Raw genomic sequence first — 19,404 nt, forward strand, 5'->3', positions numbered from 1 at the left:
TATGCTTACAGGACCGGATCTTCCGTGAAACATTTTTATTTTTAGAGGCAAGAATTACCCAAACGTACTTAAGTTTCCTTGCAGACAAGCTGCTCCTCGTTAGATCCACTTTGTTTGGGACGGGTGGGGGTGGGAGGGTGTTGCTCATTCTTTCCGATGACTTCAGGCACCGAGGAGCGGAGCAGGACACCAACATTGTTCCCTCGCTTTCCTCGCAAGGTAAGAACATGATCAGGATTCTACTGGCGTGTCAGGTTTAGACCAGCAGGCTGGTGGTTCTCCTGAGAGATCCAACATAGGATGCAAAGCCTGTAGGCACAAATACTCACCAACGACAGCCCCCCCAAAATGATGGAGGCTCACATTTATTTCAATTCCTAATCAGGTTTCATTGCGCCTCTTGGAGATGCTGTGGGGGTCCGTTTGGGGAGCCTGGCTCCTGCTGGGCTTCAGCTTCCACGTCGCTACGTCCCTTCTCGACCCTCAAATCTCCGGAGACCCGGACCCGGCAGACCGGAGCGACGAGCGGGGCTCGGGGTTCTACCCCCCGCACCTCCCCTCCGCAGACGACCCCGGCGCGACAGAACCCCCCAACAGAGCCCTCAACTGCACGCAAAGCTTCTGGTTGCCTCCCAGCCCGGGAGTGTGCTGGGAGAAGGTGGCCGCCGGGCCGGAGGAGCTGGCCGAGTCCCGCCTGTTGGTTCTGCAGAACCGAGCCGCCCTGCACGCCGTCACCTCCTCCAGCGGCGTGGGCGAGGGGGGGCTCTCCTACGACAAGCAGGCCAGGGAGGAGGTGCGGGCCATCCTGACGGACCACCAAAGCGTGGTGGCGGCCATTGAGAAGATGGAGGAGGCCTTCGTCTCCCTGGAGGAGACCAGGAAAGACGGCAAGGAGCGAGGACTCCTAACAAGGTGACACAAACTTTGACTTTTTACTGGCCTGGCCTGCTTTATTAGTCGGCTACTTCCTGTCATGGGTTTGGGGGGGGGGGGGTCCTGATTGGGCAGACAGTACCAGACGAAAGCTGACATAGCAGGCAAAGTAAAACAGGACAGGATCTTTGGTGACGAATGAAGACGCCGGAATATTGTGACATAAAACGACAACCAATAAACAAGTTGCAATATGATACAGAAGACAGAGATATGATATATAGACAACAAAATAACTCCTACTGCTAGCATAGCATTCCAATTTTGACATGTTTGTTACAAATGGACAACAGCGGTGGTGTTTTTATGACAATAAAGTCTAAATATGAACAGACCAAAGTTACAGGAATAAATATTACGCGCGAACAATGGATCTGTGCGATCGATCAATAGCGCTGATCCCGAGACAGATCCATCGTTAGCGCACAAATCGATCGATTTCTGCGCTCACGATGGCTATAACTGCCTTGCGCTGGAGACCGATGCTTTGACACTGCGCTGACCATATAATGACAATCATTGATCTGTTAATTGCATACAATGACAGGGTTAGGGATAGGGTTAGGGGTTAGGGTTCACACTCCCCCCCCGCCGATAACAACGGTAACAAAGTCAACTGCTTGACAATGAATCAAAGATTTGAAATTTGCATGCATCTCGGGCGCAGCGCTATCGATCCATCATGCAGATCTAGCCTAACATAAACATCTGATATTATCTATATATACTATCAAAATCTTCTTACACGATTGATGGATGATTGACGGATGGTGGCGTTCCCTGTGCAGCTTGAAGGAGCGGATGGCCCACACCAGGAAGGCGGGGTACGCCCGGGAGCTGACGGCGGCCACCCTGGAGAGACGTTTGTCCACGCTGGAGGAGAGTCTGCTGGCCATGCAGACAAGACTCAACAAACTGATCACATGACAGCATGACAACAGTGTCCTCGTACACCCCCAGCCCCCCCCCATAAGCATGATACGCTAACATCCTGTACAGCCTGACTACTCCAATAAAGTCTCCAGGCAGAGTCGTTGGCAAGCGGTGAAAAGATTCCAGTTTAATGAGCGAACGTGCGGAAAAGCAGGCAACAGCGACTGAACAAAGAGCCTTTTCTGTACAAGAGCAACTGAACAAAGCGCTGTTTCTGTCCAAGACTAAAAGGTCGGGTTGACGTCCACATTTCAAATCTTTGAAGAAGATCAAGATGAAGGGCTAGCATTAGCTTTGTGTCCCAGCCATAGAAGTTCTCCTCTCTGGCTTTGATGGCTAACCGCTGCTAGTCAACAGTTCAGTCTTTTTTTATTGACTTGTTTAGAAGTCAGCGGCTTCTTCTTCCTGTTGCATCTCCTCCAAAGACCTGAGGTAATCCCGAGCCAGGATCTTCTTGGGTAGGATATCTGCGGGGGAGGACGAGAGCGACGTTAGCAAGCTGCGCAGAAGGTAAACTGCACCTTGTGAACGAAGGACGTCACCTGTCAGAAAGTGGAAGGTTTCCGTCTCCTCTGCAGTGTTAGCTAGGTCACTGTACGACAGGCTGTTGCTCTCCTTGCCGAGGCCGTGGTTGAAAGAGCACAGCGCCAAGTGCTGCACAAACAGCTCCTTTAACCGCAACGGCATTTTTGTCAACCACAAAGCCCACCTTTAGGAGCACAATGGCGGCTACGGCACACACGAGCTTACCGTTGCCTTGGTGGTGAGGAAAAGAGCGTCCTGGTTAATATTACACACATCCGGCGAGCTCTTCATGATCAGCCGCACTCTGGAAACGGGGAGGGAGATGTTCTTTGTGCTAGTCGCCGTTCGATCGTCTTTATCGGGGCTCCTTTTCGACATGTTGGTGCGAACAGAACGATACTTCCGCTAAAGTATTGTTTTGAATGCTGGTGCGCTTCTTCTCGTTGGCTTGAAGCTCATTTGCGCTCATTGCGTTTGCTCAGCGCCCCCTTTTGGAGCGGAGCTAATTTTGGGACCTCGACAATAAATAAACTACAGTACAATAAACATAAATACGGGTCAGGAAATGTCAGATCACATTTTGCTAAGGGTTTCTGGACGTCAGAGTAGTCAGCTGAATAAAATAATGTATTTTTTCATGAATCTGACTACTGTGTGGCAAATGTTAGCGGCAACAATGCCATATGCGCATGCGCAAAGCGGCTGCCATCTTTGGAACATGCCTATTTTACTCATCGGTAAGAAAGTATACTACAGCTTTGTGAAAGTGGTTGAGCTATTAAACAGACTTAGATTAGATACGAAAACCCAAATATATTTACAAAGGCGCATCTTGGATTTATACTAGACTGTCGCTCACTTTGTGAACAGCTACAGGCAATGTTGTAACTAAAGTTCGATGCTTTCTTCTCCAGGGCAGTAGGGGGCAGCAGAGCCACCGGTAACCGAAAACAGAAGACGAACGCGAGGAAGCTGTGTGTGTTTTTGCAATGGCTAGCTAGCATTTGCTAGCTTCAAATCATCCAAAACAGAAGGATAACGCTGCAGTTTGTGCATCAAGTACAAGAACAGTCTCTCCGGCATATTAAGCACACCAAGCGGCGCTTTCATGGCGTCTCATCATCGCGGTCACTGGTGACGATCGGTTGTGGGGAGGAGAACCACCGAACCTTTTCCTTCATTGTCTCGTTGCCAAACGCGACCCGACCGAACTTCAGCAGCGATGCCGCTGGGTCTTAAACCATGCTGTTCTGTCTGCAAGACCAACTCCTCGTCCATGTGGAAGAAAGGAAGCCAAGGAGAAATCATGTGCAACAACTGCTCGGTGAAAAACAGCAGTGGAGGTGGAGGGGGACCTCCTGGACCTTCGGGACCCTCCACGTCCTCCAATACTCAGCCCAGCAATGGTGGAGGCAAGCAGGTAAGAAAAAAGTTATTGGTCCTCCAAATACATGCAGTTTTACTGATTTACGATTACACCGAGACAGTATTTGTCATACACACTACTCCTTTAAATATTGTGGCTCTGCTGGTGTGTGTTGTGTTTAAAGACATGCCGTAATGGAGGGTGGTGTTGGTGTGTGTTGCGTTCAAGAGCTTATTGTTATGACCAGTGACGTCGGGTCATGTTTACTCTACTGTACGTCCAAGGACATACGGTATCAACAGCATTGATGCGTGTTGCGTTTAAGGACATCCAGTAATGTATGGTGGTGTTGGTCTGCATATGTTACTGTATGTTGGTTTGTGGTGGGATGTGTGGGAATGGTTGTTTGTCTATATGTGCCCTGGGATTGGCTGGCCACCAGCCCAGGGTGTACGCCACCTCCCACCAAAGACAGCTGGGATAGGCTCCAGCACACCCGTGACCCTCATGAGGAGAAGCTGTATACACAATGGACCGATGGATGAGTGGATTTTTTGTGGGTTGTCTTGAAGGCCATACAGAATGAATGAAGGTGCGTTCAAGAGCATGCAGTAATGAACGGCGCTGTTGGTGCATGTTAGGGTTAAACCCAAAACATTATCACCAACTGTGAAAGAAGACACAAAGACGTGAGATATAGGCTTGCAAGGAGAGTGGATCAGAGACTGTTCAGCAACAAATCCCCAACCAACTCTGAAACAGTCTCTGCTCTCCATCCTTTTATTAAAAGTTAGGTATGAATCTCATCCTAAGGGGAGGGGGAGCAATACAAATTGGTTGAGAACATTGAAGCATTTCTTCAGATAACAGGAATGAATGGTTCAAAGAGACATCCTGGTACTGGGTGCCTCAAGGACATCCCGTTATCGTGTGCCTGTAAGATGAATCATACAACTGTGTGATATATGTGTGCAATAATAACTTGGATATAAGTTATACAAATGTGTATTCTATGTGTGCAATAGTAACTTGGATAATATAAGGCAATGTAATTAAATGATATATACAGCTTTATTCCAACAGTGCATGTTGCATTCAAGGAGGTCCAGTAAAGAATGGTGGTGTTGCCGTGAGTTGTGTTCAAAGACATACATTAACGACATTGGGGTCGGCGTGTGTTGTGCTAAAGAACATCCAGTAATGAATGGTGGTGTGTTCAAGGACATCCAGTAATGAGCGGTGGTGTTGGGCCATGTTGTGTTCAAGGACATACATACTGTAATGAATGGCGGTGTTTGTGTGTGTTGCATTCAAGGACATTCTGTAGCGAACGGTGGTGATGATGTGTGTTGTGTTGTAGGACATCCAGTAGTGAATGGTGGTGTTGTGCATGTTGCGTTCAATGACAACCCTGTGATATGGTGGTGTTGGGGAGCGTTGCGTTCAAGGACATGCTGTGATGAATGGTGGTGTTTGTGTGTGTTGCATTCAAGGACATTCTGTAGTGAACGTTGGTGTGTTGTGTTCAAGGACATCCAGTAATGAGCGGTGGTGTCGGGCCATGTTGTGTTCAAGGACGGACTGTAATGAATGGTGGTGTTTGTGTGTGTTGCGTTCAAGGACATTCTGCAGTGAACGGTGGTGTTGATGTGTGTTGTGTTCTAGGACATCCAGTAGTGAATGTTGGGTGTTGTGCATGCTGCGTTCGAGGACATGCTGTAATGAATGGCGGTGTTTGTGTGTGTTGCATTCAAGGACATTCTGTAGCGAACGGTGGTGATGATGTGTGTTGTGTTGTAGGACATCCAGTAGTGAATGGTGGTGTTGTGCATGTTGCGTTCAAGGACAACCCTGTGATATGGTGGTGTTGGGGAGCGTCGCGTTCAAGGACATGCTGTGATGAATGGTGGTGTTTGTGTGTGTTGCATTCAAGGACATTCTGTAGTGAACGTTGGTGTGTTGTGTTCAAGGACATCCAGTAATGAGCGGTGGTGTCGGGCCATGTTGTGTTCAAGGACGGACTGTAATGAATGGTGGTGTTTGTGTGTGTTGCGTTCAAGGACATTCTGCAGTGAACGGTGGTGTTGATGTGTGTTGTGTTCTAGGACATCCAGTAGTGAATGTTGGGTGTTGTGCATGCTGCGTTCGAGGACATGCTGTAATGAATGGTGGTGTTTGTGTGTGTTGCATTCAAGGACATTCTGTAGTGAACGGTGGCGTTGATGTGTGTTGTGTTCAAGGGCATCCAGTAATGAGCGGTGGTGTCGAGGCATGTTGTGTTCAAGGACATACTGTAATGAATGGTGGTGTTTGGGTGTGTTGCGTTCAAGGACATTCTGTATTGAACGGTGGTGTTGATGTGTGTTGTGTTGTAGGACATCCAGTAGTGAATGTTGGGTGTTGTGCATGCTGCGTTCAAGGACATCCCGTAATATGGTGGTGTTGGGGAGCGTTGCGTTCAAGGACATGCTGTAATGAATGGTGGTGTTGGTGTGTGTTGCGTTCAAGGACATACTGTAATGAATGTTGGCGTTGAGCATTTTTGAGTTCAAGGACATACTGTAATGAACAGTGGTGCAGTGAACGCCACGTTCACGGACATGCGGTAATGTGGCGATGTTGGTGTGTGCAGCGTTCAAGGCCTGGCTGTTATGAAGAGTGATAAACGGATGCATGTAATGGGTGTCTTGCAGTCCAAACAGGAGATCCACAGGAGGTCCGCCCGGCTGAGAAGTACCAAGTACAAGGCCCCCGCGTCCGAGAAGAAGGTGTCCACCAAAGGCAAAGGGAGAAGACATATATTTAAGCTGAAGAATGTAAGTCAAGGCGGTTGAGCGTGTGTCATATTGGCATCCTTTTCACGTGTTTGATGCCCGCCCGTGCCTCCTGTGTGCAGCCAATCAAAGCTCCGGAATCCGTGGCGACCATCATCACCGCTGAGTCTGTCTTTTACAAGGTATTGATCCTATCAGCTAGGTAGTACTATCAGCTAGGTAGTACTATCAGCTAGGTAGTACTATCAGCGATGACTTACACAAGCTATTTATCACTGGCTTTTATTGATCAGCTAGTACTTATACAGACAGTACTACAGGTACATTCTAGCTATCTCGACACTGCTCTTAAGATTGGGATCAGGGCTGTATAAGGTACTGTATTTTGTACTAGCTTTAGAAGGTCTTTATCAAGGTGTTTAATCATTTTATAAGGTATATATCATTTCTACTGTGTTTACTGTGTATTGTGTGTATTGTGTGTGTCGTCAGGGTGTGTTCTACCAGATCGGGGATGTGATCAAGGTGATAGACGAGGAGGACGGGAAGCCATACTACGCTCAGATACGAGGTTTTGTGCAGGACCAGTACTGCCAAAAGAGCGCAGCGCTGACTTGGCTCATCCCCACCCAGGCCAGCCCCAAAGACCAGTTCGATCCCGGCACCTACATCATCGGTAAGGAGTGACGCCACCCGCCGTGTTCCCACGGTATTGGTGGTGTTTGGACGCCACCTTTATAACAACCACAAGGTGTGCTTCCAGGTCCGGAGGAAGACCTCCCGAGGAAGATGGAGTACCTGGAGTTTGTGTGCCACGCCCCCTCTGAATATTTCAAGTCACGGAGCGCCCCCTTCCCCACCATTCCCATCCGACCGGAGAAGGGATACATCTGGACCCACATCAGCCCGACGCCCACCCTCACTGTCAAAGAGTCAGTGGGTGGGGCTAGTTAGCAGCACCTCAGCGAACATGGACTCTTTTTTTGTACATTTGTGTGTTAATAATGTCTAAAAAAACATTGGGACCATCCGTCGTAGCCGATGGAGGAAAGACATGGGCTAACATCATGTTGCTACGTGCTCACATGGGCTAACATCATGTTGCTACGTGCTCACATGGGCTAACATCATGTTGCTACGTGCTCACATGGGCTAACATCATGTTGCTACGTGCTAACATGGGCTAACAGCATGTTGCTACGTGCTCACATGGGCTAACATCATGTTGTTGTGTGCTAACATGGGCTAACATCATGTTGCTATGGGCTAACAGCATGTTGCTACGTGCTCACATGGGCTAACACCATGTTGCTATGTGCTAACATGGGCTAACATCATGTTGCTATGTGCTCACATGGGCTAACATCGTGTTGCTACATGCTAACATGGGCTAACATCATGTTGCTACTTGCTAATAAAGCTAAGTCCCCTTTCATCCTTCCTGGTGGATGTCCGTTCTTTACACGCCTTCCAGTACCACAGTTGCAGGCGGGCGCCTGGGTTGGAATCTCCATAAGGAGGCATCAGGAAGGGCGTCCGGAATGTAAAGGGCTCAAGCCAAAATGCGTGTGGCGACTCCGTAAGGAAAAAGGCAATACAAGCCATCCACCATTCCACAAGAACCCTCCTAGTGCCAGGGGTGTGTACTACACTACTTGGCCTCCACATTGCCAGATGATCACCCGTGACATCCCAGGATTGGGAAAGTATTCGTTCCTTTGGATCCGAGCGTACTGCAGGTCCTCCCAACTCCGTCTTTGTCTCAACATTACCAAGATTTTTTATTCAACCTTTTACTGAGTTTTTAAATACAACCCATCAGGCTTTCTTAACATATTTTAAAGGTATATATTTTTTTATTTTTTATTTTTTTTTTACAGTTTTACTATGTCTCTAAGGTATATTCACCGGGTGTTTTACTGTGTCTCTAAGGCAGGGGTGGGCAAACTACGGCCCGGGGGCCACATGCGGCCCACCAAGCGTTTGAATCCGGCCCGCCAGTTGCTTTCTAAGTATTTCAACTTTTAACATACAAACTGGCAACATGACTTGCAAGTCTTATTTAGTAAAAAAAAAACAACAAAACTGTCAAATTAAATGACGTAGTTAGATGTGGTGTGATGTTTAAAGTGCTCCTGAAAAAAAGGGACATGAAAACATACAGCTGATAGTATATAACACTTACAGATAAAATTAGACAAAAAAAAATTCAAGGAAAATTATAAGTATTAAATAGTGTGTGAGTTAAATATATATATATATATATATATATATGTTCTGGCCCCCCCGGACAATTTTGTTTCCTCAATGCGGCCCACAAGTGAAAGTATTTGCCCACCCCTGCTCTAAGGTATATTCTAAGGCAGAGGTAGGGAACCTATGAAAAATCCAAACAACTTTCTTATGCATTTTAATTCGTCCATCTAATTTCTACTGCAATACGGCCAACCATATCCATCTTTCCTGATGATATTTTCCAGGTCAAACACCAAAACTCGATTATTACTGTGTAATGCGTTAGTGTACCTCGGTCATTAAGATGTAAATGTAAACTTTCCTTCTTTAGTCAAATAGTCACCTAGCTAAAGCTGCAGAACCAAGCCTTCTGGCAAAGATGGCCAAAAGAATGAAATATACTGAGTACGGTGCAAAACCATGCAGCAGCAGAAGTTGCGTTAATGGCAGCAAGTATTTGATTTATTGTTGGACACTGCGCTGCTCACGAAAGTGTGCTGGCCACACCACATTGGCGTGGGGTAGTGTGCCTGGTCTACGTAATTAGAGCCCATTATCTAAAACTGTTGGTCTTACATAAAAATGCACACATTTTATTGCATTCAATGTTTAAAAAAATGTATATGGCTCTCACAGATACACATTTTAAAATATCTGGCCTTCATGGCTCTCGTAGCCAAAAAGGTTCCCGACCCCTGGTCTAAGGTATATTTACAAGGTGTTGTACTGTGTCTCTAAGGTATATTCTAAGGTATATTTACAAGGTGTTGTACTGTGTCTCTAAGGTATATTTACCAGGTATTTTAATGTGTTTCTAAGGTATATTTACCAGGTGTTTTACCGTGTTTCTAAGGTATATTTACCAGGTGTTTTACCGTGTTTCTAAGGTATATTTACCAGGTGTTTTACCGTGTTTCTAAGGTATATTTACCAGGTGTTTTACCGTGTTTCTAAGGTATATTTACCAGGTGTTTTACCGTGTTTCTAAGGTATATTTACCAGGTGTTTTACCGTGTTTCTAAGGTATATTTACCAGGTGTTTTACCGTGTTTCTAAGGTATATTTACCAGGTGTTTTACCGTGTTTCTAAGGTATATTTACCAGGTGTTTTACCGTGTTTCTAAGGTATATTCTAAGGTATATTTACCAGGTGTTTTACCGTGTTTCTAAGGTATATTCTAAGGTATATTTACCAGGTGTTTTACCGTGTTTCTAAGGTATATTTACCAGGTGTTTTACCGTGTTTCTAAGGTATATTTACCAGGTGTTTTACTGTGTTTCTAAGGTATATTCTAAGGTATATTTACCAGGTGTTTTACTGTGTTTCTAAGGTATATTCCAAGGTATATTTACCAGGTGTTTTACTGTGTTTCTAAGGTATATTCTAAGGTATATTTACCAAGTGTTTTACTGTGTTTGTAAGGTAGATTTACCAGGTGTTGTACCGTGTTTCTAAGGTATATTAGGCTGCTAATAGACTAATAGACTGTGTGACCTGCAAAGGACGTGAGACAGCTGATTCTATAAATAACCCGACACCAGACCCCCCCCCCATAATAAGGACCAAAGGCTACACACAGAGAGAGACGCTCCAGGCGCCATGAAGTCTCTGCGCTTCCTGGCGTGCGAGGCCTTGGTCCTGAGCGGGCCGAGCGCCGAGGAGAACCTGATCGGCGTGTCTTTGGATTTGTACCCGATGCTCTTCAAGGTCTGCTACCTGCACGAGCGGGCCGCGCTGCTGCGGGCGTTGGTGCGCACTTGGCCGCTACCCGAGCTGCACCTGCAAAGCCTGCTGGGTAGGACAGCCGACTGCCAGCTGGACCTGACCGCCCGGACCTGCCGGACCTGCCTGCTGGCCTTGGGCACGGGCCTGAAGGTACCGAGTATACCTCATCACATACCTCATCATTTAGGATTTATTTACTGTGTCAGTGAAGTCATATTTTCCCAAAAAAGTATTAGGAATTATTCTTAGTTTGGAATATTTCAGCCTACTTGATGATAGAATTGATCCACGTATTTGGTAATAATGGCTGATTTGTTAAATATGCTCTTTATGAATACAAATGCGCTAAAATGGATATTAGCATATTTTGTGATGCAATGTAGAGAAAAGTGCAAAATGAATACTGTGGAGTATTATGAATGATGGCAGGTACAGTATGTGCTGTTGATGTTATTTCTACATAAATACAGGAAGTATTTCTTCAATATGACCAAATCAAGCCTATAGTAGGCTGGGGGTTGGGGGGTTGCCAGGGAGTATACGTAGTTCGCGTGTGCGGCCACGCATGATGATATGAGTGTCGTCCGTAGGAGTACGTGTTGTCGCCACGAAGCACGTACGCCAAAGTGCTCCAGGTGGTGGACCTGACGGCCCTGAAGGACGTGGAGCACCAGGCGTGTCCCTGCGGGAGCACCTTGGGGCGATGGGGGCGCACCCGGCTGCTCAGCCAGATGTGCTACGAGACCACGGAGGCCATGCAAGCCACCGACGCGTCCCCGGCGGCGTTCCACATGGCCATCGAGGTGCGGCTGAACGGCTTCGTCACGGGCCGCAACTTCGAGCAGGTAGCGCAGGCCTTGCTCCTCCTGCGCCTCTGCCCCCTCAAGCTGCGCTTCCCGGCCTTCCGTGCAGATTCCCTGGCGCTCCAACAGCTCTTCTACGTGCTGCCGCTCGCCCAGCCCGAGCGCATGAGCACGCTGGAGCTGGTGCACAACGTTCCCCTGGAGGCGGCGCACCTGGAGGCGCTGCTCTCCAGGGTGGAGTTCCCCAAGCTGCGCTCCCTCACCCTGCCTGCGGGGGCGCTGGACGTGCGCAGGCTGGGACCCAACCGACAGGACCTGCTGGCCGCCATCGGCACCCTGCTGGCACGACTCACCAACCTCAGCCACCTCTCTGTGGGATTCTCCACGCTCAGCGGACACCTACGGAGACTGCTCAGGTCAGGAAAACTTGTTTTTTCCTATGGAATTGTGGCCATGAGCCAAGAGAATTCCCTAGTGGTGATGAGATGTAAAAGCAGGTGAAGTAGCCTAGATAGCTTGAGTGGTGTTGACAGCAGGTGCTGGTTGTTGTACTAGTATGGATGATGATGAGGATGATGACGATGGTATGTGCTATTTGGTCCCAGTCCTCTCAACACGGCCCTGGAAAGTCTGGAGTTGGCCAACTGCGGCCTGACCCGCGTGGACATGACGTACCTGTCCAACAGCCTGCACAGCGAGGCCCTGGTCCGCCTGGACATGAGCGGACACGACGTCCTGGACACCTTCCCCGCTGCTTTCCACAAACTCCTCAGCCGCTGCTCCGCCTCGCTGGCCTCTCTGGCGCTGGAGGAGTGCGGCATCGAGGACGCGCACGTAGATGCCTTTGTGGACGCGTTGTCCCGCTGCCAGGTGCTGGAGGAGCTCAAACTCCTGGGCAACCCTCTGACCTCCCGGGGCCTGCGGGCCATCTTCTCTGCACTGGCGGCGAGATTCCCCAAGCTGATGTACATGGAGATGCCCGTGCCCCGCGAGTGCTACACGGCGGATGCCGCGTACCCGCTAGATGACTCGGTCCTCCTGCAGTACGACCGGGTGCTCTTTCAGGACATCAGGGAGCAGCTGGTGGGCATCCTGGTGGCAGCTGGAAGAGGGGGCGTGGAGGTGTGCACCCCGCTGATGGGGGCCTACGACGCAGACATCCGTGAGACCAGCAACGAGCTGGGCGTGTCCATGCTGAAATCCTTCCACAGCGTCATAGGGAACTTCATAGGCACCATAACTGACATAGACAACAGGAGAAGCCACAAGAACTGATGCGTTCACACAGGACTGCTACATATCTGTGGCGGCATCCCAGATGCACCTCACCATTGCTTCCCCCCTCCAACTGTGGAGATATTTACCACTATTATCTTGTTGGACTATCCGCATCTGTCTTTGTCCTCTGGCGGCTTTATGGATGATCAACCTTTTGAGCAGGTACCCCGTTGTTGATGGCTAATAAAGATACCATAAGGTTATCAATAAATAGAATGATCAGGCTTTTCACAAGTCTATTTAAGATAATGACCCGGTGTAGAGATGCCTGGGGAGTTCCTATAGCAATAAATAACTGGGATTTGTCATAAATGCACATTTTAATGAGGAAATGGGTTACATGTCACTTTAAATACGACGCCAGGGAGACTATTGATGGACTTTCATTTCTTCATCCATTCCTCCCTCTCTTTCCTCTCGCGGATCACCTCGTCCAGGTACGGCGTCAGGTAGTGGTCGTCCTGTACGTGGGTTCAGACAGCAGTTTTACAGACATACCAAACCCCCCACCCCCCAACCAACCCCCGTACCTCCTCGTATTTTGTCCACTGGTCTTTGGGGAGGATCTGCTGCTTCATGGACAGGTCCAGGGCTCTCTTGATGCGGAACATGCGGTCATTGTAGACGTTCTCCGGGAGCCGCCTCAAGGCCTCTTTCACGTCGCCGTCTTCGTATATCGTGTCGTCTCGCATCAAACCTGCCACAGCGCATGGGGGAAAAACATCTGGATTAACCAGGACATGTACCAGATCAGGGGTGCCCGTTACGCCCGTTGCCAAGGTCGCTCGGGTGGATGGCGTCAACGTGACTTTGTAGATGTCGCATGACATCAGCCAGCTCACTCCTCATTGGCTCTCGCTCACCCACGCCTAGCATGAAGCAGGTTTCATCTTCATTCCCCAATGAGGGGTAGACCAAGTCAACGCTAAGATAAAGTCCATTATCTTCAAATATAGAATAGTCCATCTTGCGGGGGAGAAGAAAATATCTCACAATAGTATCAGAAGTATGGGAGAACTTTACACCTAAAAGGTAACGATTGGGTGGTCTGTGACCCGTGCAAAATGAAGATGGCGTACCATGAAAGCACTACCGCGATGCACCAGCGCCCGGGAGCTGCATTGCTTTGCAACGATTGACCCCGTCATTCGCCCAAATCACCACGGAACTTGTGCCCCGGCCTCGCACACACAGCGCATGTCACTCAAACACACACCTGAGCAGACGCGCGCACACACGGAGTGGGGGTGGTGGTGGAAAGCAAGGGGAAAGAAAGTGCTCTTGCAGGAAAACACACAGCTGCTGTTATTGTTATTTATTTTATGTTTCTATTTTGATTCAAATTGTGTTTTTTGCACAATAGTTTTATTTATTGAAAGAAAGTTTGATTATTGGATTCCATTATGCACTATATTGTTGTATTGTTCAATACAATTCCGTCTTGATATATAAAAACGTAACATATGTTGGAAAGAAGAAATTTGTGTTTTATTCATGGAGATAAATTAGCATTAATTGCTATATTGGATAAAAATATGGGGCGATAATCAAATCGTTAGATTCATCAATGCATCAAAAAACTATTTTCTAGATGAATCGATTACAAAAATAATCGTTGAACCCTGCCCTAACGCATGGTAGGCGGGTTAGCACTGCTAGCTCGCCCATCTCATGTTGCCATGACGACAGCTGGTAAACATGGTTGATACTGTCTTTACACATAGACCTAATATGTCTTTTTTTGCTGTTCACTCCCGCCGTGCAGCCTCTCCACCTCCATATTTCCGCGGGGATATCCGATCATTTGGCGTAGCGAGGGGATGCTCAAAGCTAACCGCTGCTGCCGCGTGTCAACAATGACGCAAGCGGCAAGCTCCAAATGTAATAAGATGAACATCCATAGCTGCACACTTGCTTAAGGGGTCGCTATGGCACAAAAACAATAAGAATGTCATCAATAAAGCACTATTAAACACTAAAAAAGCTACAGGAGATATGGAGCCGCCATAACTAGCTTGCACCTGGACGGCACCATCTTGAAACATGAGACACATCAAATCCAGTCTATATCCATGTGAACCATATGATTGTTTTTGATATTGTGCATTGAATGATTATTATTGAATGATTTTCACCTCACAGGTGTGCCTTGTCAGCATTACTCAGTGGTAGTGGTGATTTCTTGAGTTATTTATGGCATCCGCATTGTGTTGTGTTTTGACTTGTACCTCGCATGCTGAAAAAGTGTGAGCACTCCTGATATACAGTACATCCATACCGTACATAGATGCTCATATTTAGAAATGTAGTAATATATTTTCTATATTGTAGTAGGAGGTTGTACTTTGGCCCTTGATCATCAAAAGCAGCATGCAGGGTGAATGGAACAGTGTGTACTAGATGCTTTCATAGCTCTACTCTACACTAGTCCTAGTCTCAGCCTTACCGAATTTGTTGAAGCCGCTCAGATTATAATACCATTTTCTCAAGCCGCTCAGAAGCCTGCCTGATGCCACTGTGGGAAAACAAACATAAGATAACAATAAGACAAGTGAATGACAATACAATACGTGACCAAACAAGTGACAGAAGCTACAATTTAAGAGCGATCAGCTGTGTTAGCCGCCGTCATTTTAAGCACCTATAAAGCTGATTAACGTGTCTATGTGCTGGATAATCTTTAAAGCGTGTATTAATGGTGGTTAGAAAGACGAAACAAGCTGTTTTGTGGATTACTAGCGCGCTAAGGCTGGCCGATTTTAGCCATTAGCATCAGGCTAGCAGGGAGACGCTAGAGGACAAATACAAGTCAAACGAGTCAAAGGGCACGCTGGAAACAAAACATTCATCCCAAACGACACTTTCACATATTTACGTTTCTATTTCAGTAAAGCCTGCTTTGTAAGATTGATATGAAAGTGAAAACGTGAGCGGAAAGGGGACGGTGATTTACCTGGTGCCCTCGACGCCATGTTTATCAGTGGGACTGAATGAGCGCGGTGCATTATGGGTAACAGACACCCCGGAAGTACGACACGAACGTGATATTGTTGTTTACGAACATTACATTGCTTAAAATGTAACCGTGTGGTTGATAATTGTACTTTTTGTAATGTTAACATATAAAATGTATAACATGTATTCTCGGAAAGTGACTCGGCGCATTTATCTGCGAGATTTATTTAGATATCTTCATTGACTATTACAGATATTAAGTACGGTATATTTGTAAAAGCCAGCAACATCCATCCATCGATCCATTTTCTGTACCGCTAATCCTCACGAGGGTCGCGGGCATGCTGGAGCCTATTCCATCTGTCTTCGGGCGAAAGGCGGGGTACACCCTGGACTGGTGGCCAGCCAATCCCAGGGCACATATAGACAAACAACCATTCCCACCCACATTCATACCTATGGACAATTTGGAGTCACCAATTAACCTAATATACAACCTTGAAATGATAGTTATTTTTCTTGTGAAAATCAAGCACAATCAGAAAACATGTTCATCCATTAGATTCTTCAGAGTAAACCTATTTTCTCTCATCTGACTATATTTCTAAAACACTGAAACATTTTTACATTTTTGTACCTGCTTTGAATGGCTTATTAATGTTCTCCTGCTCAGGTCCTGGATTTATGCAGGTTGCATTATTTGATGCTGAGACATACATTCCTGGAATTTTGTTTCACATTGGATTGAAAGTGTTTTTTCCTGTTAAATGAAAAATATGTTTAGAATGATGTTACATTGCAGATGTGTAGTAATCTTTTTCCGTTTTTGATGAAATGAAAAAGCCAGTTTTTATATTTTTTTTTATTGGTACTATCCATACTGGAAATACAGGATATGACATTTACTGGAGACTATTGACAAGACTTACATTCATTCGTTTGATTGAAGGTGTAAATTAGTGGAGATATTTATTGTGAGGTGCACTTGCTCGTCCATGAATCCTTAAAGTGTCTTCTGGAACAAAGCAAAATCTTTCCGTGAGGCCAATGCCACCTGGTTGCAAAAAGTCTCATCGGGTAGCGACACCAAGCGGTGGAGAGAAATGTAGTTGGGTTGAGCGGGGTCGTACTGAGCTTTTCCCAGGTACTGCAGAAACAGGTGGCGCTCTTGTATTCGCAAGAACTTGGAATTGAGGACCTGAAAGCAAGAATGGAATTGAAGAGATGAGGCGAGATGCAATGCGATACAGCCAGGTGAATGTCGTTCAAGCTACCTGCGGGAACTTGGTGATCAGTTGGTGCGGCACCTTCATGGTGTTGTGGAGGAAATCAAATATTTGAGTTAACTTCCTCTTGTTGGCGGTCAGAAGTTTGGGGACGACCAAGACCATGTGTTGGATCTCGTTGGCCTTGAAGCCAAGCTCAATCTCACACACCTGGAATGTTTGCACGCACAGCAGATATAGGGTTGCATTAGCGGGAGAAAGGATGAGAAGCTTTGGTCATTGCATCACCTTCAGGTTTTCTTTCACCGTCTCCAAACTGCCACAGAGCAACCGCGGAAGACGAGCGACAATGCTCCGAGTCTGGAAGGAAACACAATTGTTTGACTGGTGTACAGCCTGCACTAATAATGAACCGCTTACGTTGGAAGCACTGAGGCCCAGCTGCTGCTGATAGAAGCCCAGACGGTTGTCCAGCCTCTTCACGCTGAAGTTGAGAAGATAAGGAGCTCCGGATACCATGGACGCTACAGCCTCAGCAGTGAACTTCTTTGACTTGAGGTAGTTGACCCTTCACATTTAGCATGGTTAATCCCGCAGCTGGAAAACGCTCTTTATTCTGGGATGGACTCTTGTCACCTGGTTTGGAGGTTTTCCACGTCCTCTGTGAGAATGAAGGGGTTGCAAGTGATGATGTGGCCCAGGCGAGAGTCGTCTACGCCGATCTCCTTGAGGAAGAGCAGCCTCGGGGCCACGTCTGTGTTGAAGTCCAGCCTGAGCAGCATGGAGCCGACGCTGCGCCTTTGCTCCAGCTTCCACAGGTTGACCCCTGCAACGGCAAGAAAGATTACAGAAGCCCACGCTGCATTCCGACGAGGATGGCCGCCTGCTGTTTACCAAGCTGCACAAGCTTGCTGAGGGTCTCTGAGTTGTCTACGTAGTCTCTAAGGGAGGAGGAGAGAGCTGGGATAGGAGGAGGCAGTGTGAGGCTGACAGCCTCTTCATCACTGATCTCCTCCAACGCATACAATCCAACTGCAGCATCCAGATCTGGAATTTGAAAAAACAGTCAAGCTCAGTGAAATCAGATTACACTAAAAAAGGTGTACCTAATGAAGTGGGGTGTTCGTGCGGTGTCCCAGCATCCTTCATTCGGATTAAGTGGATGCTGTGTGACATATCTCTTCTTGACAAACTCTTGCTGTCTTCTTCACGTCTGTCAGACAAATCGCTGTAAGACTGTGTGCGTTGTTTCAAAATGTGTCTAGACAAAGGTTTTGTTCCAGTCCCCGTGGTGCATTCAGGGCCAGGCACAATCTTCATGGCTCGCCTTGCGACTGCGCAAAAATGCCGAGCTTGTGTGCAGGTCGTGAGGGGAAGGCGAAGTGTGTGTCTCAGACATTGCTGCACACAGGAGGACGCCATGGTGGTTCTGACAAACAAACGCAGAGGAGTTGTTTACAAGCTTTGGCTAGCCGGTACATATTCATGGTTTGTAGATGCTAGCTGTGGATGCTAGTGAGGTAAATTGCATCTAAAAGACACAGCACAGCAATTCAAGTCAGTACTCACTTATTGTAAACAAACGTTTACAATAAATGTAAACGTATATTCTTCTTCTTGTCGCAAATCCCGCAATGTCAAATGTTTCCATGCGCACATTGTGGGGATGAACTCAGACCCGGACGTACGTCACAACCCCGGGTGTGCAACATCACTAATGCGGGGGTGCCACCGTTCCACTGCTTTCGATTGGTTAGCTTTGAAATAATATTTAAAGCACCCATAACAATACGGCAAAGACTATGTACACAAAAGTCCAATAAATTGATTCTATTGTTCATTATGAGGACCAAAACCTTGGTAACGGTATAATCGTAACTCCCCTGTATGCTATATGGTTCACTCCAACTTCCTCCACTTCCGGTTTTGTTGAGCGCAACTCGATATTGCTTGAATATATATTAAAATTACGTCTAATTTTACTTTCTAACTTTGTTAGCTTGTTTTGCAATCCCTTTACTACCATTTACCTATTAATGCACATTATGACAACATGAATGAACAAAAAAAGTCTTCCGGTTACAACATCGGCGGGATACATTCTCCAAAGTCGAGCCTTCAAAATAAAAGCAACATGCCAGTAAAATAACACGGTTGCACCACCGGAGGAAGTCGGGTCTTTACAAAATCAGATTTACCTGACCTCTAGCCCCACCCATATTTTAGAATGCGAATGTTGACAAGCGAAATTACTGACGTAAACTCGAGACATGTAACGGCCTTGTTAGGTCTCTGAAGGACAAAAGAATGAAAATAAAGTGTCTTTCCTCTCCACTTCTGCACCCCTCATCGATGCCAACCACGTTGTGTGGCAAAGAGATGGAGTGCTACCAGAGCTGGGGGTAGCCCAGGAGGAGCAGATGTCAAAGGATAAAATATGCAAGGAAAGTGATGAAAATAGAGTAAACAAGATAAGAAAAATAAATAACTAATTGAGATAAAATTGACTTGGCAGGATACCAAAACCATATATACAGTGACAGCGCAAAAAAAAAAAACACAACCATCACAAAAACAAAACTCAATCCGTTAAGGCCTGCAATGCAGACTTACAGATGGCCTTTACATTAAACCAGTCCTGGACAACTCT

General features: G+C 46.8%; 6 protein-coding genes across 7 annotated transcripts; 3 read left to right on the top strand and 3 right to left on the bottom strand.

The window, feature by feature from the left end:
• Positions 1 to 128: 128 nt before the first annotated feature.
• LOC131101570 (uncharacterized) lies at positions 129 to 1,975 on the top strand. The gene is made up of 3 exons (XM_058046844.2): positions 129 to 219; positions 386 to 912; positions 1,722 to 1,975. The coding sequence occupies exons 1-3, from the start codon at positions 157 to 159 to the stop codon at positions 1,858 to 1,860; spliced, it is 729 nt and encodes a 242-aa protein (XP_057902827.2). The 5' UTR covers positions 129 to 156; the 3' UTR covers positions 1,861 to 1,975.
• chrac1 (chromatin accessibility complex subunit 1) lies at positions 1,950 to 2,903 on the bottom strand. The gene is made up of 3 exons (XM_058046846.2): positions 2,617 to 2,903; positions 2,409 to 2,535; positions 1,950 to 2,333 (listed from the first exon to the last, which is right to left on the bottom strand). Exons 1-3 carry the CDS (start codon positions 2,767 to 2,769, stop codon positions 2,248 to 2,250), a joined length of 366 nt encoding a protein of 121 aa, XP_057902829.1. The 5' UTR covers positions 2,770 to 2,903; the 3' UTR covers positions 1,950 to 2,247.
• Positions 2,904 to 3,302: 399 nt separating this feature from the next.
• Positions 3,303 to 7,966, top strand: gatad1 (GATA zinc finger domain containing 1). Its single transcript, XM_058046841.2, has 5 exons — positions 3,303 to 3,811; positions 6,451 to 6,573; positions 6,654 to 6,713; positions 7,024 to 7,207; positions 7,295 to 7,966. The coding sequence occupies exons 1-5, from the start codon at positions 3,614 to 3,616 to the stop codon at positions 7,483 to 7,485; spliced, it is 756 nt and encodes a 251-aa protein (XP_057902824.2). The 5' UTR covers positions 3,303 to 3,613; the 3' UTR covers positions 7,486 to 7,966.
• A 2,011-nt stretch (positions 7,967 to 9,977) lies between these two features.
• Positions 9,978 to 14,028, top strand: lrrc14b (leucine rich repeat containing 14B). Its single transcript, XM_058046833.2, has 3 exons — positions 9,978 to 10,642; positions 11,083 to 11,711; positions 11,901 to 14,028. The coding sequence occupies exons 1-3, from the start codon at positions 10,367 to 10,369 to the stop codon at positions 12,568 to 12,570; spliced, it is 1,575 nt and encodes a 524-aa protein (XP_057902816.2). The 5' UTR covers positions 9,978 to 10,366; the 3' UTR covers positions 12,571 to 14,028.
• uqcrb (ubiquinol-cytochrome c reductase binding protein) lies at positions 12,875 to 15,623 on the bottom strand. The gene is made up of 4 exons (XM_058046845.2): positions 15,527 to 15,623; positions 15,020 to 15,088; positions 13,104 to 13,270; positions 12,875 to 13,034 (listed from the first exon to the last, which is right to left on the bottom strand). The coding sequence occupies exons 1-4, from the start codon at positions 15,576 to 15,578 to the stop codon at positions 12,957 to 12,959; spliced, it is 366 nt and encodes a 121-aa protein (XP_057902828.1). The 5' UTR covers positions 15,579 to 15,623; the 3' UTR covers positions 12,875 to 12,956.
• Positions 15,624 to 16,392: 769 nt separating this feature from the next.
• Positions 16,393 to 18,461, bottom strand: mterf3 (mitochondrial transcription termination factor 3). 2 transcript variants are annotated; one of them, XM_058046834.2, is made up of 8 exons: positions 18,324 to 18,461; positions 17,861 to 18,183; positions 17,649 to 17,801; positions 17,391 to 17,580; positions 17,175 to 17,322; positions 17,043 to 17,114; positions 16,803 to 16,964; positions 16,393 to 16,726 (listed from the first exon to the last, which is right to left on the bottom strand). In XM_058046834.2, exons 2-8 carry the CDS (start codon positions 18,174 to 18,176, stop codon positions 16,532 to 16,534), a joined length of 1,236 nt encoding a protein of 411 aa, XP_057902817.2. In that variant the 5' UTR covers positions 18,177 to 18,183; positions 18,324 to 18,461; the 3' UTR covers positions 16,393 to 16,531. The 2 variants fall into 2 exon arrangements, with proteins under 2 accessions (XP_057902817.2, XP_078648336.1); XM_078792210.1 differs by lacking the exon at positions 17,861 to 18,183 and having other exon boundaries at positions 18,324 to 18,444.
• Positions 18,462 to 19,404: the final 943 nt, after the last annotated feature.

This window comes from Doryrhamphus excisus, linkage group LG7 (assembly GCF_037039965.1).
Source record: "Doryrhamphus excisus strain RoL-2023G ecotype Guam linkage group LG7, RoL_Dexc_Guam_v1.1, whole genome shotgun sequence".
NCBI lineage: Eukaryota > Metazoa > Chordata > Actinopteri > Syngnathiformes > Syngnathidae > Doryrhamphus > Doryrhamphus excisus.

Bases quoted from the DNA above. Each gene is read 5' to 3' on its own strand.
- LOC131101570 (XM_058046844.2), top strand. From the start codon at position 157: ATGACTTCAGGCACCGAGGAGCGGAGCAGGACACCAACATTGTTCCCT. The intron at 220-385 runs GTAAGAACATGA...ATTCCTAATCAG, and splicing joins TCCCTCGCTTTCCTCGCAAG to GTTTCATTGCGCCTCTTGGA. The intron at 913-1,721 runs GTGACACAAACT...TTCCCTGTGCAG, and splicing joins GAGCGAGGACTCCTAACAAG to CTTGAAGGAGCGGATGGCCC.
- chrac1 (XM_058046846.2), bottom strand. From the start codon at position 2,769: ATGTCGAAAAGGAGCCCCGATAAAGACGATCGAACGGCGACTAGCACA. The intron at 2,536-2,616 runs GTAAGCTCGTGT...TTGCGGTTAAAG, and splicing joins TCCTCACCACCAAGGCAACG to GAGCTGTTTGTGCAGCACTT. The intron at 2,334-2,408 runs GTGACGTCCTTC...CCTCCCCCGCAG, and splicing joins AACCTTCCACTTTCTGACAG to ATATCCTACCCAAGAAGATC.
- gatad1 (XM_058046841.2), top strand. From the start codon at position 3,614: ATGCCGCTGGGTCTTAAACCATGCTGTTCTGTCTGCAAGACCAACTCC. The intron at 3,812-6,450 runs GTAAGAAAAAAG...GGTGTCTTGCAG, and splicing joins GCAATGGTGGAGGCAAGCAG to TCCAAACAGGAGATCCACAG. The intron at 6,574-6,653 runs GTAAGTCAAGGC...TCCTGTGTGCAG, and splicing joins ATATATTTAAGCTGAAGAAT to CCAATCAAAGCTCCGGAATC.
- lrrc14b (XM_058046833.2), top strand. From the start codon at position 10,367: ATGAAGTCTCTGCGCTTCCTGGCGTGCGAGGCCTTGGTCCTGAGCGGG. The intron at 10,643-11,082 runs GTACCGAGTATA...TGTCGTCCGTAG, and splicing joins CCTTGGGCACGGGCCTGAAG to GAGTACGTGTTGTCGCCACG. The intron at 11,712-11,900 runs GTCAGGAAAACT...ATTTGGTCCCAG, and splicing joins CACCTACGGAGACTGCTCAG to TCCTCTCAACACGGCCCTGG.
- uqcrb (XM_058046845.2), bottom strand. From the start codon at position 15,578: ATGCACCGCGCTCATTCAGTCCCACTGATAAACATGGCGTCGAGGGCA. The intron at 15,089-15,526 runs GTAAATCACCGT...GTTTTCCCACAG, and splicing joins CATGGCGTCGAGGGCACCAG to TGGCATCAGGCAGGCTTCTG. The intron at 13,271-15,019 runs GTAAGGCTGAGA...GCGCTGTGGCAG, and splicing joins GAGCGGCTTCAACAAATTCG to GTTTGATGCGAGACGACACG.
- mterf3 (XM_058046834.2), bottom strand. From the start codon at position 18,176: ATGGCGTCCTCCTGTGTGCAGCAATGTCTGAGACACACACTTCGCCTT. The intron at 17,581-17,648 runs GTAAACAGCAGG...TTGCCGTTGCAG, and splicing joins CAGCAAGCTTGTGCAGCTTG to GGGTCAACCTGTGGAAGCTG. The intron at 16,965-17,042 runs GTGATGCAATGA...CAAACATTCCAG, and splicing joins CGGTGAAAGAAAACCTGAAG to GTGTGTGAGATTGAGCTTGG.